The sequence below is a fragment of the Panthera pardus genome, unplaced genomic scaffold (assembly GCF_024362965.1).
Source record: "Panthera pardus isolate Hobbes unplaced genomic scaffold, ASM2436296v1 HiC_scaffold_2, whole genome shotgun sequence".
Classification (NCBI taxonomy): Eukaryota; Metazoa; Chordata; class Mammalia; order Carnivora; family Felidae; genus Panthera; species Panthera pardus.
This window is the reverse complement of record NW_026526765.1, coordinates 130,416,767-130,436,465: the sequence shown is the minus strand read 5'-3', so window position 1 is coordinate 130,436,465 and position 19,699 is coordinate 130,416,767. Positions and strand designations below refer to the sequence as shown.

At 40.0% G+C, this 19,699-nt stretch overlaps 1 protein-coding gene across 6 annotated transcripts in view; it reads left to right on the top strand.

Moving 5' to 3' along the window:
• The window catches only part of CDC42SE2 (CDC42 small effector 2), a 200,115-nt gene extending 191,322 nt beyond the window's left edge, over window positions 1-8,793 (top strand). For 5 of the 6 annotated variants that reach the window (XM_053907514.1, XM_019422103.2, XM_019422105.2 and 2 more), the window contains 3 exons: window positions 1,837-1,938; window positions 5,850-5,966; window positions 6,401-8,793. In XM_053907514.1, the coding sequence (XP_053763489.1) occupies window positions 1,837-1,938; window positions 5,850-5,948 (201 nt within the window). In that variant the 3' untranslated portion in view covers window positions 5,949-5,966; window positions 6,401-8,793. The remainder of the gene's footprint in view (window positions 1-1,836; window positions 1,939-5,849; window positions 5,967-6,400) is intronic. The other variant, XM_053907516.1, reaches the window with a different exon arrangement.
• The last annotated feature ends 10,906 nt before the right edge of the window (window positions 8,794-19,699 follow it).

Genomic DNA, 19,699 nt, shown 5'->3' with positions numbered 1-19,699 from the left:
TAGGAAGCAGGGCCCCAAAAGAATGATTGAATTTATGAACCCTTCAGAAAGGGACTTGAAGTAACTAAATGGGGCTTTAAGTACACGAATGAGAATGTTTTGCTCCGAATTTTACAGACTATAATCCATACAGTCAAGCATTTTGAGAGGGAAAAATGAAAACCTATAATACAAATTCTCAGATTAGAAAATATTGCAGTGATGTCCTCTCATAACAAAGCTTCTGAAAAGATAACCATAAATGAGAAATAATACATATCTACTAAAAAAATGGTCTAGAACTGGGATCATCCAACTACTGCTTATGGTCCAAATTGGGCCTGGTACTTGTTTGTTTAAATAAATGCTCACTGGAACACAGCTCCACTTAATATGTTTATGCATTGTCTGTAGCTGCTTTTGTGCCAAAAGGACCAGAGTGGAATTGAAGCTATGACAGACTGAATGGCTTACTTACTGTCTTGGCCTATAGGAAAAAATTAGTGGATTCCCAAAGAGAATCGAGTAAAGTTACTTTCCAGTACAGTAAAACTATAAAGAGAAATAAAAATAATGGATGAAAATATACACAATCCACTGTGCACATAACAGGAACTACAGAAATTACAAAAAGGAACATAAGGTGCATTATTAAAAAACATAATAGAAGAAAACTTTCCCAAGAGACAGTAAAACTTAGGTTCAGATAGACAAGGACCACCACCTGCCATATAGAACCCTGGATGGAAAAAACCAATGAACTTGGAGGTAGTCCAGTGTCACTGTTGAACTGTGAGGATGAACATAAGTATTTCCAGGGAAAAGCTCAAGCTTCTTTTGGGATTCTAAACAGTAGCAGTAAAAACTAGAGGACAGTAAAAACAATCTTTGGTGGCTCCTAAAATTAATGCATGAACCCTCCATTTGTGTGGCTTTGTAGAAAATAAATTTTTAATCATGAGGGGCTGTTGCTTGAGTCTGTCTTGTTTCTAGGATTTATCAGGATTCTAGCAACCTTTCAGTGGATGTAGATACACTCCAATTTCTAGAATATATTAGATAACCTTGGTCTCTGGAAGGATCTCATGATTCTCATGATCTCACGATAAGTAAAACAGTTACCCTGGAAATACCTCTCAATGGGTGAATGGGCATATTGGTGAGGGAAGGATTGTAGCTGGTAGCACAAGTTACTGGGAAATAGGATTCTGTACCCTGTCAGAGGTGGTTGTCAGAAATTAGGACTTACTAAGGCCCAGCCTAGTATGAGTTTGGATAGGCTTTCATTCCCAGTCAGTGCAGACCCGAAAAGAGTGAACAGGCTAGGACCAGATCTCCTCCAGACGGAGCAGCTGATTTATTTCAGTGTGGAAGAGTTTTTGGGTGTAATCTAAGTAATAATAACCATCAAAATAACGTCAGTTAACCATGAAAGCTAGAAAGTGATGTTAAAAATCAGAGTGTTGTACTCAAATCACACTGTATTCTTTGCTAACAATAGTGGCGACTGATGATAATTTTACATTTGTCTTATTTTTTTTAAACAATGAAACCTAAATGGTTATTATGCAAACAAGCCAGTGGCTAAAGCTATGCCAAAAAATCTATTTTAAATTCTGAATAATAATATGTTGTTTTGCTTTACGGGTCGTGTGTGTGTGTGTGCACACGTGCGCATGTATCTCTCGGGATTTCATCATATGAGGTAATTGTGGTAGTCCAAGATTTCAGGATCCTGGTGTCTTGGGCAAATTTTATTATGTTATTAAAATCATTCATCTGTAGTATATAAATCGACCAGACTAAGTTTGTTGCTAATAAAATCCATCTCTCAACACATTATTCCCTATATTGTAGAAAAGGCGCCGGCGGATTGACCGAAGTATGATTGGAGAGCCAACAAATTTTGTGCACACAGCTCATGTAGGATCAGGAGACCTGTTCAGTGGAATGAATTCCGTAAGTGTTTTGATGGAAGATACAGATGGGGTCTTGGGGCATAGACCTGTGTCATCTGTATGACAGGTACATACATTCTTAATGGTGATACAATGCTCATTGAATGTGTAGGCACTGAATATAAATACATAACCTGAGTATATAGAGAAGAAAATAAGCAGTGAAAATTTAATCTCTTCTCTAACTTGCTAAACTATGCATTTATTTCTGCCTTTCTCCTGAAAAAATACTTTAAAGGACTTGAACACCAGCCTTTTAGTAACATTAATCTTTCTGTTCTCTTAAATTTACTTAGTTGCCTTTTGCAGACCTGTTTATCACTTTTACCTTATAAAATATTAGCCTTTACTTGATACTAGAATGTGATTTATTCATCACTGAAATGTAAATAACTTAGATACTAAGCAGAGGATTAAAATTTGTGCATATTTGCTCTTATTTATAGAGATTTCAGTGTATTTCAGAATAGACTTTAGATTTATTCACTTGAACTTGTATATTTCTTAATTTTCATCCGAGAGGAAAACAGTGCACTAGAATAGAAGCAGCACCAAATGAGGGTTTGTCAGGGCTCTGGCTCATTATTGCCCTGAAGTAATAAGCCACTAAGTATCAGGAGCCTCTTTGCCCAAAATCTAAAGTAAACTAATATACCTAAATGGTCTCTGAAGTGTTTAGAACCAGAAAATGAGTAAGACTTTTATAGATAGCGAATTGCCCGTTGTCTGCTTACTTGGCAGAATTAACAAAAGACTTTACAAGAGAGCAGAGACTTTTAAAATAGGTAGATGGTTATCCTGGATACAGCAAACAAGTTTGTCACATCAGTTACTAGGTAAGCAAAGGAATAACATTTGTAGCTTCCTGGAAAGGAAACAGCTTGTTTGTTTTAAATCTGTAGGAAAAGTACTTTGTTTTGCTCAACTGCTTTTGTGGAGTTGTAAGAGGTGTCAGGTTGCTATCAAAATACAAATTCAGTAGCTTTGTTTCCTGGATCAGCATGAAATAACCAAATGGGAACCTAGGATTTTTCTTTAGAGGGTTATTTTAATACATATAAATAGAATGAATGGCTTCAAATTTTGATGAATTTTTTTTTTTTTAATGTTTATTATTTTTTAGAGACACAATGCAAGCAGGGGAGAGTCAGAGAGAGAGGGCAACAGAGGATCCAATGCAGGCTCCGCACGGTCAGCACAGACAGAGCCTGATGGCCGGGCTCAGACTCGCTGAAGGCAGATGCTTAACTGACTGAGCCACCCAGGCGCCCCAAATTTTAATTTCTTAATAAATGTCTTCCCCAGTTCAGGTTTTTAAAATTCATTTTAATTTAAAATGAATTAAATTTTTAGTTCATGGTATTTAACTTTTTCAATCTTGTTTATGTACATTTCACAATTTCCTTTAAGATTCCTATTCATCATTTTGTCTCTACAAGGAGCCTGTCATTGATGTTGGTGACTATTGCTGCCGTTGATTTAGGTAGAACTTCAGGAAGGACTCTTGAAGGGGCGTCTACTTCTGCTTCATCTGAAGGAGCTGGATCAAAACAGGCCCTTGGCTGTCTCCAGGCAGCTTTCTCTGCTAAGGGATGGGATTTTTAAAAAAGTGTCATAGCTCATTAGAACCAAATATGTCTCCCAAAGGCTTTTTGTACTTACTGCCGACATTAGTTTTTTGTTTGTACAGTGACAAACAGCTTCTGACTCCTATTGGGCATGGGCTTGGTTTTTTAGTCAGTTCTGTCAGGTTGAATATCATGCCATTGCTGAGTTTCCTGAAAGTCTCATTGATAGATAAAACTTGTCTGAGCCTGATATGGTGAGAGAATTTTGCTCTTACATGCAGTAATAGTGTAAGTGAGACAAAAGCATAAATGTTGTTTATCCAAAGAAATAGTTTGCCTTGTTAGTTTGTCCTAGACTGAGCAGCATGTGTTAGGTACATGGCTTGATGCACATGAAACAGCTGTGCAATACGGGATTATTGAATGGTCAGATGACTTGGAATTTGTTTTCTCCTAAATAAACTGTTCTTCCCAAGATAACCTTTTATACTAAATTTTTGCTAGAAAAGGATTCCATGACTGTTTTAATAATGTAGACTTACTGTGTTAAAATACAGACACAGTTAAAATAATACATTAGAAAACCTAAATCCTGTGGTTTGAAATTGAACAATTGAGTTTTGGAGGAAAACCAGTTTCTTTTCTTGGTAAGAATTAGCATGACATTATGAATCCACTATGTAAAAATACAAAGATTGTATTTTTTTTTTTTTTATAAATAGGCCCTAAAATATCTAAGAAAAAGTAACATGTTAGGTGGGAAATTATTTGGTAGGTAAAATCAACTTTGTACCACAAAAAAGGAGCAGAACATGAATTTTAACTGTAGCATATGGACTGTACTGTGGCCTTCTCAGACTGGGGATGTTTATTGAAAATAAATTGGCCTGTAGATTTCAGGTTTTTTTTTTTTTTTAATAAAGTAGTCATTATAAATAATGTGAAAACAGATAAAACATGTGATACCACTAGAATAAGATGTTCAACGTGAGTAAAATTTTCAGTAGATGGGTAAAAATTACCCATTTGAGAGCCAGTTACATTTTCTTACTTAAATCCTTTTGGATTCTAAATAAGCTATGCATTTTATTTTTTGCTTTTCTGTTAGAATATATTTAAAACTGCCTTGCTCAGAAAATAGGCAAGTCTTTACTATTTTCTTTAAACCTACTGACTCAGCATCACCAGTGAAAACACCACACAAGTCATGTTTTCTATTAAGTGCTTACTAAGTATTTGATAAGTAGATTAATAATGGATGTTGTCTGTCGTGTCCCCTCCCTGGGGAACCATGGAAGTGTCAACTGGCTGGCTGAGCTGATTGCCAGGGCTCTCTGACTCTTCACAGTTAGGTCAACACCTCTGACACTTTCTTACCTCTCCTTTTTCTAGCATTCTAGCCTGATTCTCTCATTCACTGCTTCCAGTGGGGTATGAAGTAAGATTGGAATAATGGATGATACACTTAGGGTACTTCACAACTTGCCAGTAAGTTTATGCACCTTTGTTTTAGCCCAGTAAGAGAGAAAATACCGCACCATTTATGTATCTCATACATCAGAAAACAGCCCTTTTGGGTGGTTAAGACAGATTGTCATGTTGACTCTTTTACCGATAGGAAGACTTACCTTTAGAGAGAATAAATACTTCACCCAGAGTTAACCATATTAATGAATACATTTGGACTACCATCCAAGTCTTTGGATGCCTAACTTTAACACTATCAAGTATATAAATCCTATCACATGGAACTTTAAAAATTGATCTTTGGTCCAATTTCATTCATAATTATTTTTGTCTCTAATGGACGTGGTTCTATACGTGAGGTGTCTGTATACTTTAAGTTGAGTTGATCTGTATACTTTAGACTGTTTTTGAAGTGTTACCAAGTATATTGTGAATTACAGAACAGGGATTTTGTCACTGGTAAATGGGGAGAGAAAGAGGTGGCCCAGCAAGTGGTTTTCTAGCCTCCTCAACTTGCCTCAGGGCAATCAGACAAATTTAAGTCTAGGGCCGCCTGGGTGGCTCAGTTGGTTGAGCGTCCAACTTTGACTCAGGTCATGATCTCACTGGTCGTGAGTTCAAGCCTAGCATTGGGCTCTGTGCTGACAGCTCAGAGCATGGAGCCTGCTTCAGATTCTGTGTCTTCCTCTCTCTCTGTCCCTCCCCTGCTCGCGATCTCTCTCAAAAATAAAATTAAAATAAAAATTTAAGTCTATAAAAATGGAATTTTTTTCTATAGGAAGTATGCTTTCCACAACTGCTCAGCTGGAATGTTGAGACCAGCATCTGCTGCATTGTCCCTAGTTGCTGACTTGGTTCTGTTTCTGTCTTGTTCTAGGTTAGCTCCATCCAGAACCAGATGCAGTCCAAGGGGGGCTATGGGGGTGGCATGGCCGCCAGTGCACAGATGCAGCTTGTGGACACGAAGGCTGGATAGCCCCGCGTCCCTTCTCCAGTGAGTACCCAGCTCCCACACGCCAACAGCATAGCTTGTGAGGGCTTGGAGTTAAAACATACATACTTTGTTCTCTTTAGAAATTGTGAATTACTGAAAAAGGGCAAACATCTATTACTCCGTTGAGTGTTTCTAGTGATCGTTGTAGGCACTTTACTTTGAGTATTAGTTTTAGGTTGCTCTTCTCAAATGCTTTAAGACATCCAGTTGGGAAGGAGGCTTTGACAGATTGTGTCCCTTAAACAAAAGTGAAATTACTGATTTGAGTATTGATACTGTGGGGAATGCCGTATATCATGAAGTACCTTTATATTTTACACAGCGTTATTAATATATTTTTCATGATAAACTTTGAAAGAGTTGTCTAGTTTAATTTGTAAAGGATGAATCCTTAAAGTGTAAAAATAATTTGGATTTTTCTTTTGGTTTTATAGGTCATTGTGAATTTCTGTGTTTTCTCTTTTCACTCTTCTTTAATTTTGTTGTTGTTGTGATTCCTTTTCAAATACAAAAAGAAGTGTGATGGCATCTTGTTCACCCTGTTGTGATTTCTCCAGTGAGATGTTCTTGTTCTACTCTGAAGAAGCTGTTGTCAGATGAACCCTGCATTTCCTTCAGCTGGCATGCATGCCTTTGGACTCACAGACTTTGGATTGTGGCTTAATTTTTACCAATATGGATCTGATCTTAGCATGATCTTTTTTGTGAATGCTAGCACTGTTTTGCTTTTTTTTTTTTTTTTTTTTTTTGCCATTTGAAACATTTCTCTTCCATCTCCAACCCTCTGCCTTATGAGTTTGTTGGTAAGGTAGGACCTGCTATTATTTGTTAATTTGTCACCATTTATGTATATTTTGGAAGGTATGACATCCACAAGCACAATGATCATTTTTATTCATTTGAAACTTGAGCAGAATAGATATCTGCATGCTTTATGAAGTTGCTTCATATGGGAGCCCATGGGATGCCAGAAAGGAGTATTTCTTTGCTGCTGTGGGCTGAGGGTAACTGCTGCTATTAGAGAAAGGTTAGCTGTGGCACCAAGTCTCGTCAGTTTCACACAAAGAGGCCTAACTGTAGCTTCTTTTAAAGTTAAAATCTGGCATTCATAAGGCATTCATTTGGTTGTAAATGTTCAATATATTTATTTTGAGAGCAAGGACCTGGGATTGTAAACAGGTATGGTTGTGTATCAGCGTGTTGGGGTGATGCCCTCATCCAGTCTCATTGTGTACTCATTCTGTTTTTACTTGTTTTTATTTTAGTTTTATGGGATCCAGTTGTTTCCACTAACAGTTTGTTCAAGTCCTGGCCGGTACTCCTAACTTCAGACTCTAGAGTCCTTGGCCTTTCCATATTCAGACTTCTTTCAGGGTAGTGGAAGTTACCAAGAGCTATTTAGTGACTTGACTGAATCGTTGCTCGTGAAAACAGTCTGGCTGGTGATTCTTTAGGACATGGGTGAGAAACCTTTGCTCAGGCTCCAAAATGTTTGTTCTTCACAAATTATGTATATTTCAGATAATTCTGTAAGTACTTTTCCTTCCCTATGAGGGTGTAGTGTTAAGACAGTTAGTGGTTTTGTAGTCTTATTAAAATGTTTAAATCCAATGTCTAATTCAGTTCTGACTACACTTTGTAGGGTTAGCATTTTATGCAGCAGGTGGGGTTAATTGAAAATGTAGACAGCCAGGAAATTAGGTAACTGGATAAATAATGGGTTTTTATAGGCAAAACAGGCAAGCATTTCTCTCCATCAGTGCTTTTGAATTTAAGTTACCCAGTGCAGTGGGGGTGCTAGGTAACTCGGTGCTTGTGTTTCTGCACTTTTGAGTCTTCTTAGGTGTCAACCCCACACGGAGAGAGAATCTGTGAAAAAAAACATCTATGCTTAATAGTAAAAATAGGCAGTTAGTTTAATTTACTCTGTGGATACTGCATTCTGGAATTTGCTGACCTTGGCCTTGTCAGTACTGATGCTCTTTAGTCTATTTTGACTTTTAAAATTCGTATAACTTTTATACTTGTCTTATAACTCCTGGGATCACAGCACAGGGAGCCATGCTCCTTTTTGCTGAATTCATGATTTGATGTTACTCTTTTTCTAATTAACATCTTCTGTGTGGACCAAATACTCCAGGAGCATCACTATGCTCCTCGGCGTGTAACTGACCTGCAGTAGCCACACTGTGTGCAAGAACATATGCCAAGGAAGGTGCCAGTAAATTCAAGGAGACAAGTACAGTTTTAACATACTAATCTTGGACACAGATTTTCTAGGGAGGGTTAAAGATAAGAGTGTGAAAGGTGCAGCTTCCCCACATCCTAAGTGGAATTGTAAATTTTGGGCAACATGTCTCATTTTAAAATTGAGTCTAAATAAACAGGATTGACTGTTAGTGGTTTGCTGAAACAAGGGTTAACTGATGCCACGGATTCTAAGAGTGATCTGCGTTCTGTACAAGAGCTGCTTTCCCCTGGTGGAGGCATGAAGTGGTGCCAGTAAGCACAGACCGGGAACGTTAACTGTGGTGATGGGGTTTGGCATTTCCAGTGCAGCATTATCGCCTTTCAAGTGGGCCTTTGGAGATACTTTATGAGTATATATTAGCTTTTACTTTTGTTATTAAATTATAGCAGTTTCATTATAGAGAGCAAGTTTGCCTTGATTTTGTTTAAAATGACTTCTGCTCAGCTCCCAGAAGATGAAATTGACATATTTTTATAATATAAGCATACTTTTTTTGTACATTGTGTTCATTCAGTGTTGGCTTGTAGATATTAAAAAGAAAGTATTGATTTTGATTCAATAAATGTTTTCTTTCCATCCTGGTTTGGTTTTTCATTTCTCTTAGAGCCCCTTTTTAGCATTCTTGTATTTTCAGTTGTGATTACTGTCAACCCGTCGCTTTTTAAAAGAGAATTTAAATTTGTAGCCACATAGTAAGGAAGCGGTGAGCTACCATATTAAGCAGTTCTGGAATATTTCCAACACGACAGCAAGTTTGCTCCCCAGGAAAAACTTGGCAGTGTCTGGAGACATTGTCACATCTTCAGGGAGGGGTGCTACCGAACATCTATCCAGCCCCCAGATGTCAGAGTGCCACCACTGAGAAACCCTGACTGAGGACAAAGAATGTGTACACACTGACCAGTACATCCAGTTAGAAACTCTCCACTGCACTTGTGCATAGGTCCGGTAGGTTTGGGTGCATCTTGCGAAGTAATGTTGGTCCTAAAATAGAAAAATCAATGAGAAGACTAGGAAGAATATTTCAGGGGCACCTGGGTGGCTGAGTCGGTTAAGTGTCCCAACTTCGGCTCAGGTCATGATCTCACGGTTTGTGGGTTAGAGCCCTGCATCGGGATCTGTGCTGACAGGTTGGAGCCTGCTTGGGATTCTATGTCTCCCTCTCTCTCTCGAAAACAAACTTTTAAATTGCAAAAAGTTTTGATGCCTGTTGTCCTCATTTCATGGCCCAAGACTCTAAAAGGAAATTGGGTTAAGATGCTAAAATAGTAACAATTAAGACATCATGATTAAGAATAAAAGTATCTGAAGAAACTGATGTTGGTTTATCAAGATTTCTACTTTGAGCACGTTTTCAAAACACATGAATAAAATGTGCAAGAACTCATAAGCACATAAAGGACAAATCTATAAAAATGATCTGGGGGCGCCTGGGTGGCTCAGTCGGTTAAGCGTCCGACTTCGGCTCAGGTCATGATCTCACTGTCCGTGGGTTCGAGCCCCGCGTCGGGCTCTGTGCTGACAGCTCAGAGCCTGGAGCCTGCTTCAGATCCTGTGTCTCCCTCTCTCTGTGACCCTCCCCCGTTCATGCTCTGTCTCTCTCTGTCTCAAAAATAAACGTTAAAAAAAAAAAAAAAGATCTGGAATTTGCTAAAACTTGCAACTGGCATAGGTAAGGAAATCATTTACCTTCTGCTTAAAGTATGCTTTGAGCACACGGCAAAGAAAGCAACTGAAATGTTACCTTCAATTTATTGTCTCCATCTCAAAGCGTCCAGTAAGAAAACTTTACCACTCAACAACTCATGTTATTCTGACTTTATATCTAAGCACATTAACTTTTCACTCTTACTATGTTTTCAGTGCTTCCTACCAGTTAGCTACTTTTGACCCCTTCCCTCATTCTCCAGTCTACTGATCTTAACAGTTTCTGTCTGGCCTGCCTTAAGTTACCACCTGAATAAGGAGACAGAAACGTTTGATTTGAGGGGGAAGGACTGGTGATCCTGGTACGCAGTCAGGGGGACTGTAGTCTGATTGGAAGGTGACAGCTGGGGAGAGAAGACATTATCCACCTCTCACCCCAAATTTTCTCCCCTGTAAACACAGTTCACTGGAGGTTTTACAACTGGCTCAAACTCCCATGGGCAGTAGCTTTCTATGGATAAATATGAGGACAGCCTGCTTTGGGAGCTCAAAAAGGATATCTAAACAAGGATTTTTATTTTTGGTTTTGCCCCTTGAACAACCAACAAGACACTTACTTAAAAATCCCCAGGGGTGCCTGGGTGGCTCAGTCCAACTTCGCCTCAGGTCATTATCTCACAGTTGGTGGGTTCAAGCCCCGCATAGGGCTCTCTGCTGACACCTCAGAGCCTGGAGCCTGTTTCAGATTCTGTATCTCCCTCTCAGTCCCTCCCCTGTCACTCGCTCTCAAAGATGAATAAACATTAAAAAAACTTAAAAATCCTCAGAGTTTCACCTAGTTACCTAAACAAACTCATTCTTTATACATCTGTGCCTTTCAAATGTTTCAGGCGACTATTTACGTTAGACCCCGATTCTTTGCCACAGCATGCTCAGGCAGTGTCAGAAGACATTTTTAGTTGCTGTTTCTGGGTGTCTTTCAACAACATCGTTTCGCTGTTCAGAAATAGTGCAGCGAAGAGGTAAATATCCTTGTTGCTGCTTTTGGTAGTCACTCAGATTCTAAATTCCAAATGCTATGAGATTTGAGTTTGATTTTTCACAAATCTCTGTAGATTTTGCTTACCTCTAATTTTCACTGCTTGGATAGTGTCTTAGCCTGTTTGGGCTTCAGATCTGCATAGGGTGAATAGGAATCTCTTTATAAAACATCTCTTCACAAGTGACACTTTCATGACCAGCACTTCCTGGTTGCCTCGCCTCCTGATAGTATCATCTTTGGGAGTTAGGATTTCAACATGAATTGTTGGGGGATACACACATAAAGACCAAAGCACTCAGCTACAGGAAGTGAGTGGAATCGTCCCTCTTTAGAGGCAGCCACATCCAACCTGTGCACAATGGAGCAAAGGCTACAGGCCAGTAGCCTATCAGGATCAGGCACTACTGAAACCGAGAAGCCAAAACCAGCCACCCTCTCTCCCTGCCTCCCTTTTACCAATCTGATATTCCTGAAGGAGACTAACATGACAGGTAGACATTTTAGAAAAAAAACCAGCCTGTTAGGTCATAGGAGGTGTGAAAAGTTAAGGGAAACGGAGGATTCAAGTGATCCCTGGTGTGCTAAGCCCAGAAAATGCTCTCACGGGGAAGGAAAAAAAATATCAAAAAGAAATGCTCTCTTCATTCTTTGTGTCTTGAAATTTCAAAAACCTTTTTGCATTTATACTTTCCCACTTCACAGCCTCAATAAACCTTTTGTTCTGAAGACTTGCACCCTGCTCTGGGAGATTATTTCTTCTTCTGAGGATTAGGAGATTTTTCAGTAGCAGCCCTATAATGGAGCGCTTTCTCAGACTTGTGAGAGAGAATTATTTTGAACTCGTACATTCTATCTACAGCCAGACTGTCCGTGAAACGAGATGGCAAAATAAAGATGAGTGGTCAGAAATTTCTCCACACACCCTTTCTGAAAACACGTACCAAAGAGTATGCTCTGCAAGAACTAGTAGAACAAATTAAGAGGATAATTCAAAGAAATGCCAGGACTTCTAGGTCTGAAGCTGATGTAGCAGTCTATCCTAATGAGAAGAAACAAGGGGAAGATTTTAGGAACGCTGGTTATGAGAAGCATCATTAGCTGCAAGATTCACGCATTCAAACATTTTTTATTGAGCACTATGTGCCCAAGGCACTGTTCACACACTGCAGATACAGCAGTGAACAAAACAAATTCCTTTACCCTCCGGGAGCTCTCATTCTAGTGTTGGGGATGCAGACAGATGGACTTTAAAAGCCAAATAAGTAAATCATGCGAGAGATCACAAAATGACCAGTGGCCTGGACAGCTGGGGATTTGGAAGAAGACCTACAGTTGGAAATGCCACCAGGCTGAGACTGTGATAAGAAGTGGAGAGGACTGTAGTAACAGGGTGACATAACACGTTCTACTGTCAGTGAGCAGAAAGGACAGTTCTTGATATGCTGGTATAAACCACACACTTGTCCAAAGCTAGGACATGATTTTGAGGGAACAATGTATGTAATTTAAGAACCTAGGACAGGGTCAGCCATGCAAATAAGAGTTATATGACAACTAATTGCCTCTCTTTAAGAGTCCATAGATAATCATCTTTTAAAAGCATAGCATAAAAGAATTATTCTCACAGAACACCCCATACATTTTAGAAAATGGCAAAATTCAATGGAAGGGGAAGTTGTGGAGGAGAGTGTAAGTGCTAATCTCTTTATGCAAATCCTGGGAGAAGTACTACCTCTAGGTCTGTGTTTATCTTTTACAGTTATAAACAACGTTACATGTCAACTATATCTCAGTAGAGCTTGGAAAAAATTATAAGACTAACAAATTAGGGGTGTCTAGTTGGCTCTGTCAGTAGAGCATGCGATTCTTGATCTTGGGGTCATGAGTTTGAGCCCCATGTTGGGTGCAGAGCTTACTTAACAAACAAAAACCTAACAATTGAGAAACTTAAATGTAAACTAAAACCATAAATGGAATGAGGGAGAAGGAAGTCTTGCAAGCCTCCTCTTTTATAGGATTAAAAGTTGATGAGTCAAGAAATGAAATTTCTTATTCAAGAGGTAACCTGCAGAATAATGCAAAATGCAATGTGTGTAAGTAGGAATGGAGTTAGAAGCAGGCATGGAGACTTTTATTTTTCATGTAGTTCCGGTTTTCCTGTTTGGATTTCATTTTCTTTATACTGTTAATTTCATAACACTAACATAAAACAAAGTAACAATACCTTTTAAATAATTATCAGGGAGGTGTTTTCAGCAAGATGGCAGGCTAGGATGCTCTAGGCTCTTGTTTCCCGCACAGCAACATCAAATACATAATATATGGATCAAAATAGTTTTGTGAAAATGCTAGAAACCAGTTCACCTGCATCAACTAAGTGAACGCCTAACAGAAAAGGCCATGCTCGGGGCACCTGGGTGGCTCAGTCGGTTAAGCGTCCAACTTTGACTCAGGTCATGATCTCACAGTTCGTGGGTTCAAGCCCCGCATCGGGCTCTGTGCTGACAGCTCAGAGCCTGGAGCCTGCTTCAGATTCTGTCTCCCTCTCTCTCAGCCCCTCCCCTGTTCATGCTCTCGCTCTCTCTCTCTTTCAAAAGTAAATAAACATTAAAAAAAAAAAGGCTATGCTCAGAATGGTCAGAAATTTTGACGCCTTTTGTTGGCCTTTGCCACACTCTTGCTCTTGTGCAGTATGCCTCAGTTGTGAGAAAACCACTTAATTCTGGATTTCTCCCTCAGGACTCCAGGAAAAGAATGAAACTTGCTTCTAACTTTCTGGCTTGTCTGGGGGCTATGTGAGGGATTGGTTTGTCTCGCCGGACTCAACATTGATGGAAATGGTGGCATAATGTGGAAGGTAGATTGGAGGATGCTGACAACAGACATGGGTGCATGTGGACTCAAGACCTGTGGATGGCTGGGGACTAGAGATCACAGGCAGGGGAACACAAACTCAAGTCTCCTGAGAAGGAGCACAAATGAGATTCTTACGGAAGCGAAACATGTCAGAGCAGTTGCTATGTGGAGACCTGGGACAAAAGCACTCACGCCGTCCCAGGGAAGATACATCCCCAGGAAAGAGGAGAAGACCATCAGGCCTTCAGTTGGGCTGATGAGCGAAGGTCTTCCCCTGCATGAACCCGGTGTGTGGAGAGTGGAAGAGGGGGCTCCTTTTTCAAATGCCCCGATCTCAACAAAAGATCATAAGACATAGAAAGAAATAACAAAACACAGCTCATTCAAAGGAACAAAATACATCTCTAGAAACCAGTCTTTAAAAAAATGCTCTCTGACTTGGCACAGATTTTAGAAACCAGAAATACATCTCTAGAAACCAGTCTTTAAAAAAATGCTCTCTGACTTGGCACAGATTTTAAAACAGGGGTCTTACATATGCTCAGTGAGCTAAGTGAACATGGACAAATATATTTTCTCTTCCTGATTATTTTAATAGCATTTTCTTTTTTCTAGTTTCACATTTTGAATACAGTATAGAATATATGTAACATACAAAATATGTATTAATTGTTTATGTTGTTGGTAAGACTTCTGGTCAACAGAAGCCAATCAAAATTTATTTTCTTAGTAGTTTTGGGGAGTCAAAAATTTTACGTGGATTTTTGAGTACATGACAGGAGGGTGGTGGTTAGCACCCGTAGCCCCCAGGTTGCTCAAGGGTAAACTGTATAATCAAACTATCAAGAGTCAAAGAGAGACAATCTTAAAGGCAGCAAGAGGAAAGCGATGCAAAAATTCTCAACAAAATGCTAACTAGAATTCATTAGCACCTTAAAGGATTATGCAGATGACCATGTGGGATTTATTCCTAGAATGCAAGATGGGGCACTGGGGTGGCTCAGTCGGTTAAGCGTCCAACTTCAGCTCAAGTCATGATCTCATAGTCCATGAGTTCGAGCCCCGCATCAGGCTCTGTGCTGACAGCTCAGAGCCTGGAGCCTGCTTTGGATTCTGTGTCTCCCTCTCTCTCTGCCCCTCCCCTGCTCATGCTCTGTCTCTGTCTCAAAACTAAATAAAAGAAACATTTAAAAAATAATAATAATAAAAAAAAGAATGCAAGAATGGTTCAACTTAAGAAAATCAGTCAATGTAAGACACCACAATTACAGAATGATGAGCAGAAAACTGGTATGATCATCACAATTGATAGAGAAAAAGATCATCTGAAAAAATTCAATACAATCTCACAGAAAAAACACTCAACAGACTCTAGTAATAGAATGAAAATATTTGAACAAAATGAAGGCTGTATATGGAAAGCCCACAGCTAACATCATACTCTGGTCAAAAGACTGAAAGCTTTTCATTTAAGATCAAGAACAAGACCTAGTTGCCTGCTTTCACCCTTCTACTGGACAAAATACCAGAAGTCCTAGCCACAGCAGTTGGGCAAGAAAAGGAAATGAAGGCATCCATACTAAAAAGGAAGAAGTAAAATTACCGCTCTTCAAAGACAGCATGATCTGTATGTAGAAAGTCCTAAAGATCTCACAAAGGACAGTTACAACAGATAAACTCCATAAAACTGCACATTCTAAATCAACACACAAAAATCGGTTATGTTTCTATATACTAACAGTCCAAAAAGGAAATTAAGAAAACAATTCTAGAGGCACCTGGGTGGCTCAGTTAAGCATCCAAGTTTGGCTCAGCTCATGATCTCACGGTTTGTGGGTTCAAGCCCCACGTTGGGCTCTGTGCTGACACCTCAGAGCCTGGAGCCTGTTTGAGATTCTGTCTCACTCTGCCCCTTCCCTGCTTGCACTCTCTGTCTCTCAAAAATAAGTAAAATGTTAAAAAAAATAAAAATAAAAAAAAGAAAGAAAACAATTCCATTTATACTGGCCTCAAAAAAAAAAAAAAAAAAAATTACAATACTTAGGAATAAATTTAACCAAGGCAGTAAAAGACTGTGCACTGGAAACTACAAAACATTAGTAAAAGAAATTAAAGACACAAAAGAGGGAAAGTTATCCTGTTTTCATGGATAGTAAGGCTTAATATTGTTAAGATGTCAATACTATATAAGGGAATCTACAGATTTAATGCACTATCGAAATCCCAATGACATTTTTTGCATAAGCAAAAATACCCATCCTAACATGGATATAGAATTTCAAAGGACTCTGAAGAACGAAACAATCTTGGAAAACAACAAACTGGAGGTCTCATTTCAAAACATATTACAGTAATTAAATCCCATGTGGGATTAGCATATACAGCCATAGAATCCAATGGAACACTGGATATCCATATAGCCCAGAAATAATTTCTCCTGTGTATGTTCCACCTACTCTACAAGGGATTTTCAACAACGATGCCAAGACCACTCAAAGGTTAAGGCCAGTCTTTTCAACAAATGCTGCTGGGAAATGGGATATAAACATGCAAAAGAATAAAGTTAAACTTTGTCATAGTCTGTTTGGGCTACTATAACAAAATGCCACAGACTGAGTGGCTTATAAACAAGAGAAATTTGTTTCTCACATTCTGGAGGCTGAGAAGCCCAAGGTTAAAGTGCCAGCATGGTTGCTTTCTGATGACAGCCCTCTTCTCACTTCACAGCCAGTGCCTGTTTGCTGTGTCCTCACGTGGTAGAAGGGCACAAGGGATCTCTCTGTTCCAAGAGCACCAGTTGTATTCGTGAGGGCAGAGCCTTCCCAAAGGATCCACCTACTAATACCATCATAAAGAGCCATTTCAACTTATCAGTTGGAAGGAGGCACAAACACTGAGACCATAGCAGATCTTCACCTTACACAAAATATCAAAATTAAAATGGATTGAAGACGCCAATGTTAAGACTTAATATCACAAAACTTTTGGAAAGGCTTTGAGGGGAAGCTTCGCAAGAGGATTTAGCAATAATTTCTTGGATATGACACTAAAAGCAAAGGCAACAAAAGTAAAAAAAAAAAAAGTGAACTGGACTGTATCAAAATTAACAACTGCATCAAAAAACCACAACAGAATGAAAACATAACCTGTGGAATGGGAGAATATATATTTGCAATCATATATCCAGAATATATAAAGAATTCCTCCAAGGATGCCTGGGGTGGTTCAGTCAGTTGAGCGTCCGACTCTTGATTACGGCTCAGGTCACAATCTCACAGTTCATGGAATCGAGCCTTGTGTCTGGCTGTGTGCTGACAACACTGAGCCTGCTTGGGAGTCTCTCTCTTCCTCTCTCTACCCTTCACCCACTCATGCTTGCACATTTTCTCTCTCAAAATAAATAAACAAACATTAAAAACAAAAGAGAACTCCTCCAACTCAACAACAATGACCACCACCGTCAAAAAATGGGCACAGGACTTGAATAGACATTTCTCCAAAGAAAATGTACAAATGGCTAAAAAGCACAAAAAAGATGCTGAACATCACTAACTGTGAAGGAAATGCAAATCAAAACCACAGTGAGATACCACCTCACACCCATTAGGATAGCTACAATTAAAAAAAAACAAAAACAAAAACAAAAAAAAACCCAGAAAATAACAAGTGTCAGTAAAGATGTGTAGGAATTGGGACCGTGTACCATTGCTGGTGGGAATGTAAAACAGTACAGTTGCCATGGGAGAACAGTACAGAGTTTTCTCAAAAATGAAAAATGCTGCTACCCTATGATCCAGCAATCCATTCCTGGGGGTATATGCCAAAGAAGTGAAAGCACAGTCCCAGAGGTACCTGCACACCTATGCTCACAGCAGCGTTATCCACAATAGCCAAGAGTTAGAAGCAACCCAAGTGACCAGCAAGAGCTGAATGGAAAAATAAAATATGTGCACATCTGTGTGTGCACACACACAGAGGAATACTCTTCAGCCTTGATGAGAAAGGACATTCTGCCACCGTACAACATGGATGAATGAACCTTGCAGACACCACACTAGGTGACACACACCAAGCACAAAAAGACAAACATTGTGTTTTTATATAAGTTAATAGAAGTTTATAAAATATGTTATCTAAGGTAGTCAGATTCAAATAAACAGAAAGCCAAAGAACAGGTCAGGTGAACTGACTCACAGACAACCGCAGAGTGCACAAATGAAGAGACGGGAAACAAAGTGGGCTATTCAGAGCATGATCAAGTGCATAGGGAGAAACGCCTCAGAGCAGATGTGGACCTCCAGCTGAGAAATGCCGATGAGCGACTTAATCACTGGACACCCTCCTCTCTATTCCTGCTGAATGCATCCTGGGGATGAACTTGAATACAGTCAACCTCCGCCTACCCCTGCACGCCAGGAGAAATGCCTTTAGGACTGAGATCTCATTAAAAGGCACATGGGCACGTGCCTTTTGCCAGCACCAGAGACCCCGAAAGAGGCCATGTCAGAAGCTCAGGCTGTTGAGCAACTGCCCAATACCTCAGGACTAAGCTGTGTTCTTTCCTCAGGTAGCATGAGTTCTGTACAGACTGTCAAACCATTACAAGGTCTCCGCTCGACTCACTGGACAGATAGTATATAGTGCTCCCACAGAGCGTCCTCACTGGGCCAGTGTGGAGCAGGGGCCTTGGGGGAAACAAATCATGGAAGGCTATGAAAAACCACTTGATGCTTTCAAATGAAGCCTCAGACATCACGCACAGGGTCAGACAATCTCATCAGAGCATCCCACATGAAGAACACCACATGCCAAACCGTGACGTGGCCGAGGGGCTTTCCTGGCGTGATGGGCAGAGAGTAAGGGGAAACCCAGTGCAGCCCAGCCAGTTATTCCAGGAAATCAGTGAGTGGCGAGCACAACGTGTTCCCTTGAATTAAACAAACCTCTCAATGATCTTCTTGACCTGATTTTCAGAAAACAGTCTGTTCTTTGCCTTCCATGACATTGGCACCCTCCTTTCTCTGCCCAGTAGCTTGTGAAGTCACTGGAGGTTTCTTTCTCCTTTGTCACCAGCCACTTGCAGCTCTCAAATCTGAACAGAAAACCAGAGAACCAGCAGGTGTTTCAATCTAGTTCAAGGCTGTTCATGAGCAAGTTCGTCAGACCCTCTATTTCCTAAAAACAAGGATTTCGGGACTGATAAAAGAAAATCACCAGCATACGCTCCTATTGAAAGAGATAGTACAAAATTAATTAAGAGCGCTGCTTTCTTTCCAACCTTAAGAAATAAATGCAGAAGATAAATTTCCAGTACAGGTTCAATGATTGGTTTATTCATTAGACTTTTATTAGTTCCAGATTGCCAAAAGCCCTTTACAGACCTGGCCTAACAGGGGAGGGAAAGCAAAGCTCAGTGGACGTGCTAGGCTGTGGGGCTATTTGAGGGTTGGGCCACTGCATGGAGGGGATGAAGATGTGCTTAGTAAAGGCCAGCCTTGTGCTAGGCATGCGTGGGCTGTGCTCATTCTCACAACCATCCTATTAGGGAACTTTTACCCCCTATTGCACCGATGGAACCGATGGTTGGAGAGGGTACGTAACTTGCTCAAGGTCAAACAGCTAATTATTGGGTGTAGTAGTCTTGTAGTTGAGAAAGAGTGTCATGGGAGCTCACAGGAATTGACCTCCACCTATATGCTAAGGAATGTAGGAAGGCCTCACACAGGCCCACCTGCAGTCATGCACACAATATGTGTGTGTGTGTGCACACGGGGGGAGGGGGGAGGTTACTGTCACTTGAAATCCCACCAGAACACCATGCCTTGGAGATGGAATGGTTGCCTTAAAAAAGGGATTTGGGGAGATGTTCTAAAACGAGGGAAGGCAGGGAAGCAAGGAAGGAGAAGGCAGAACTGGGGTTAAGTCCACATAGGTCGG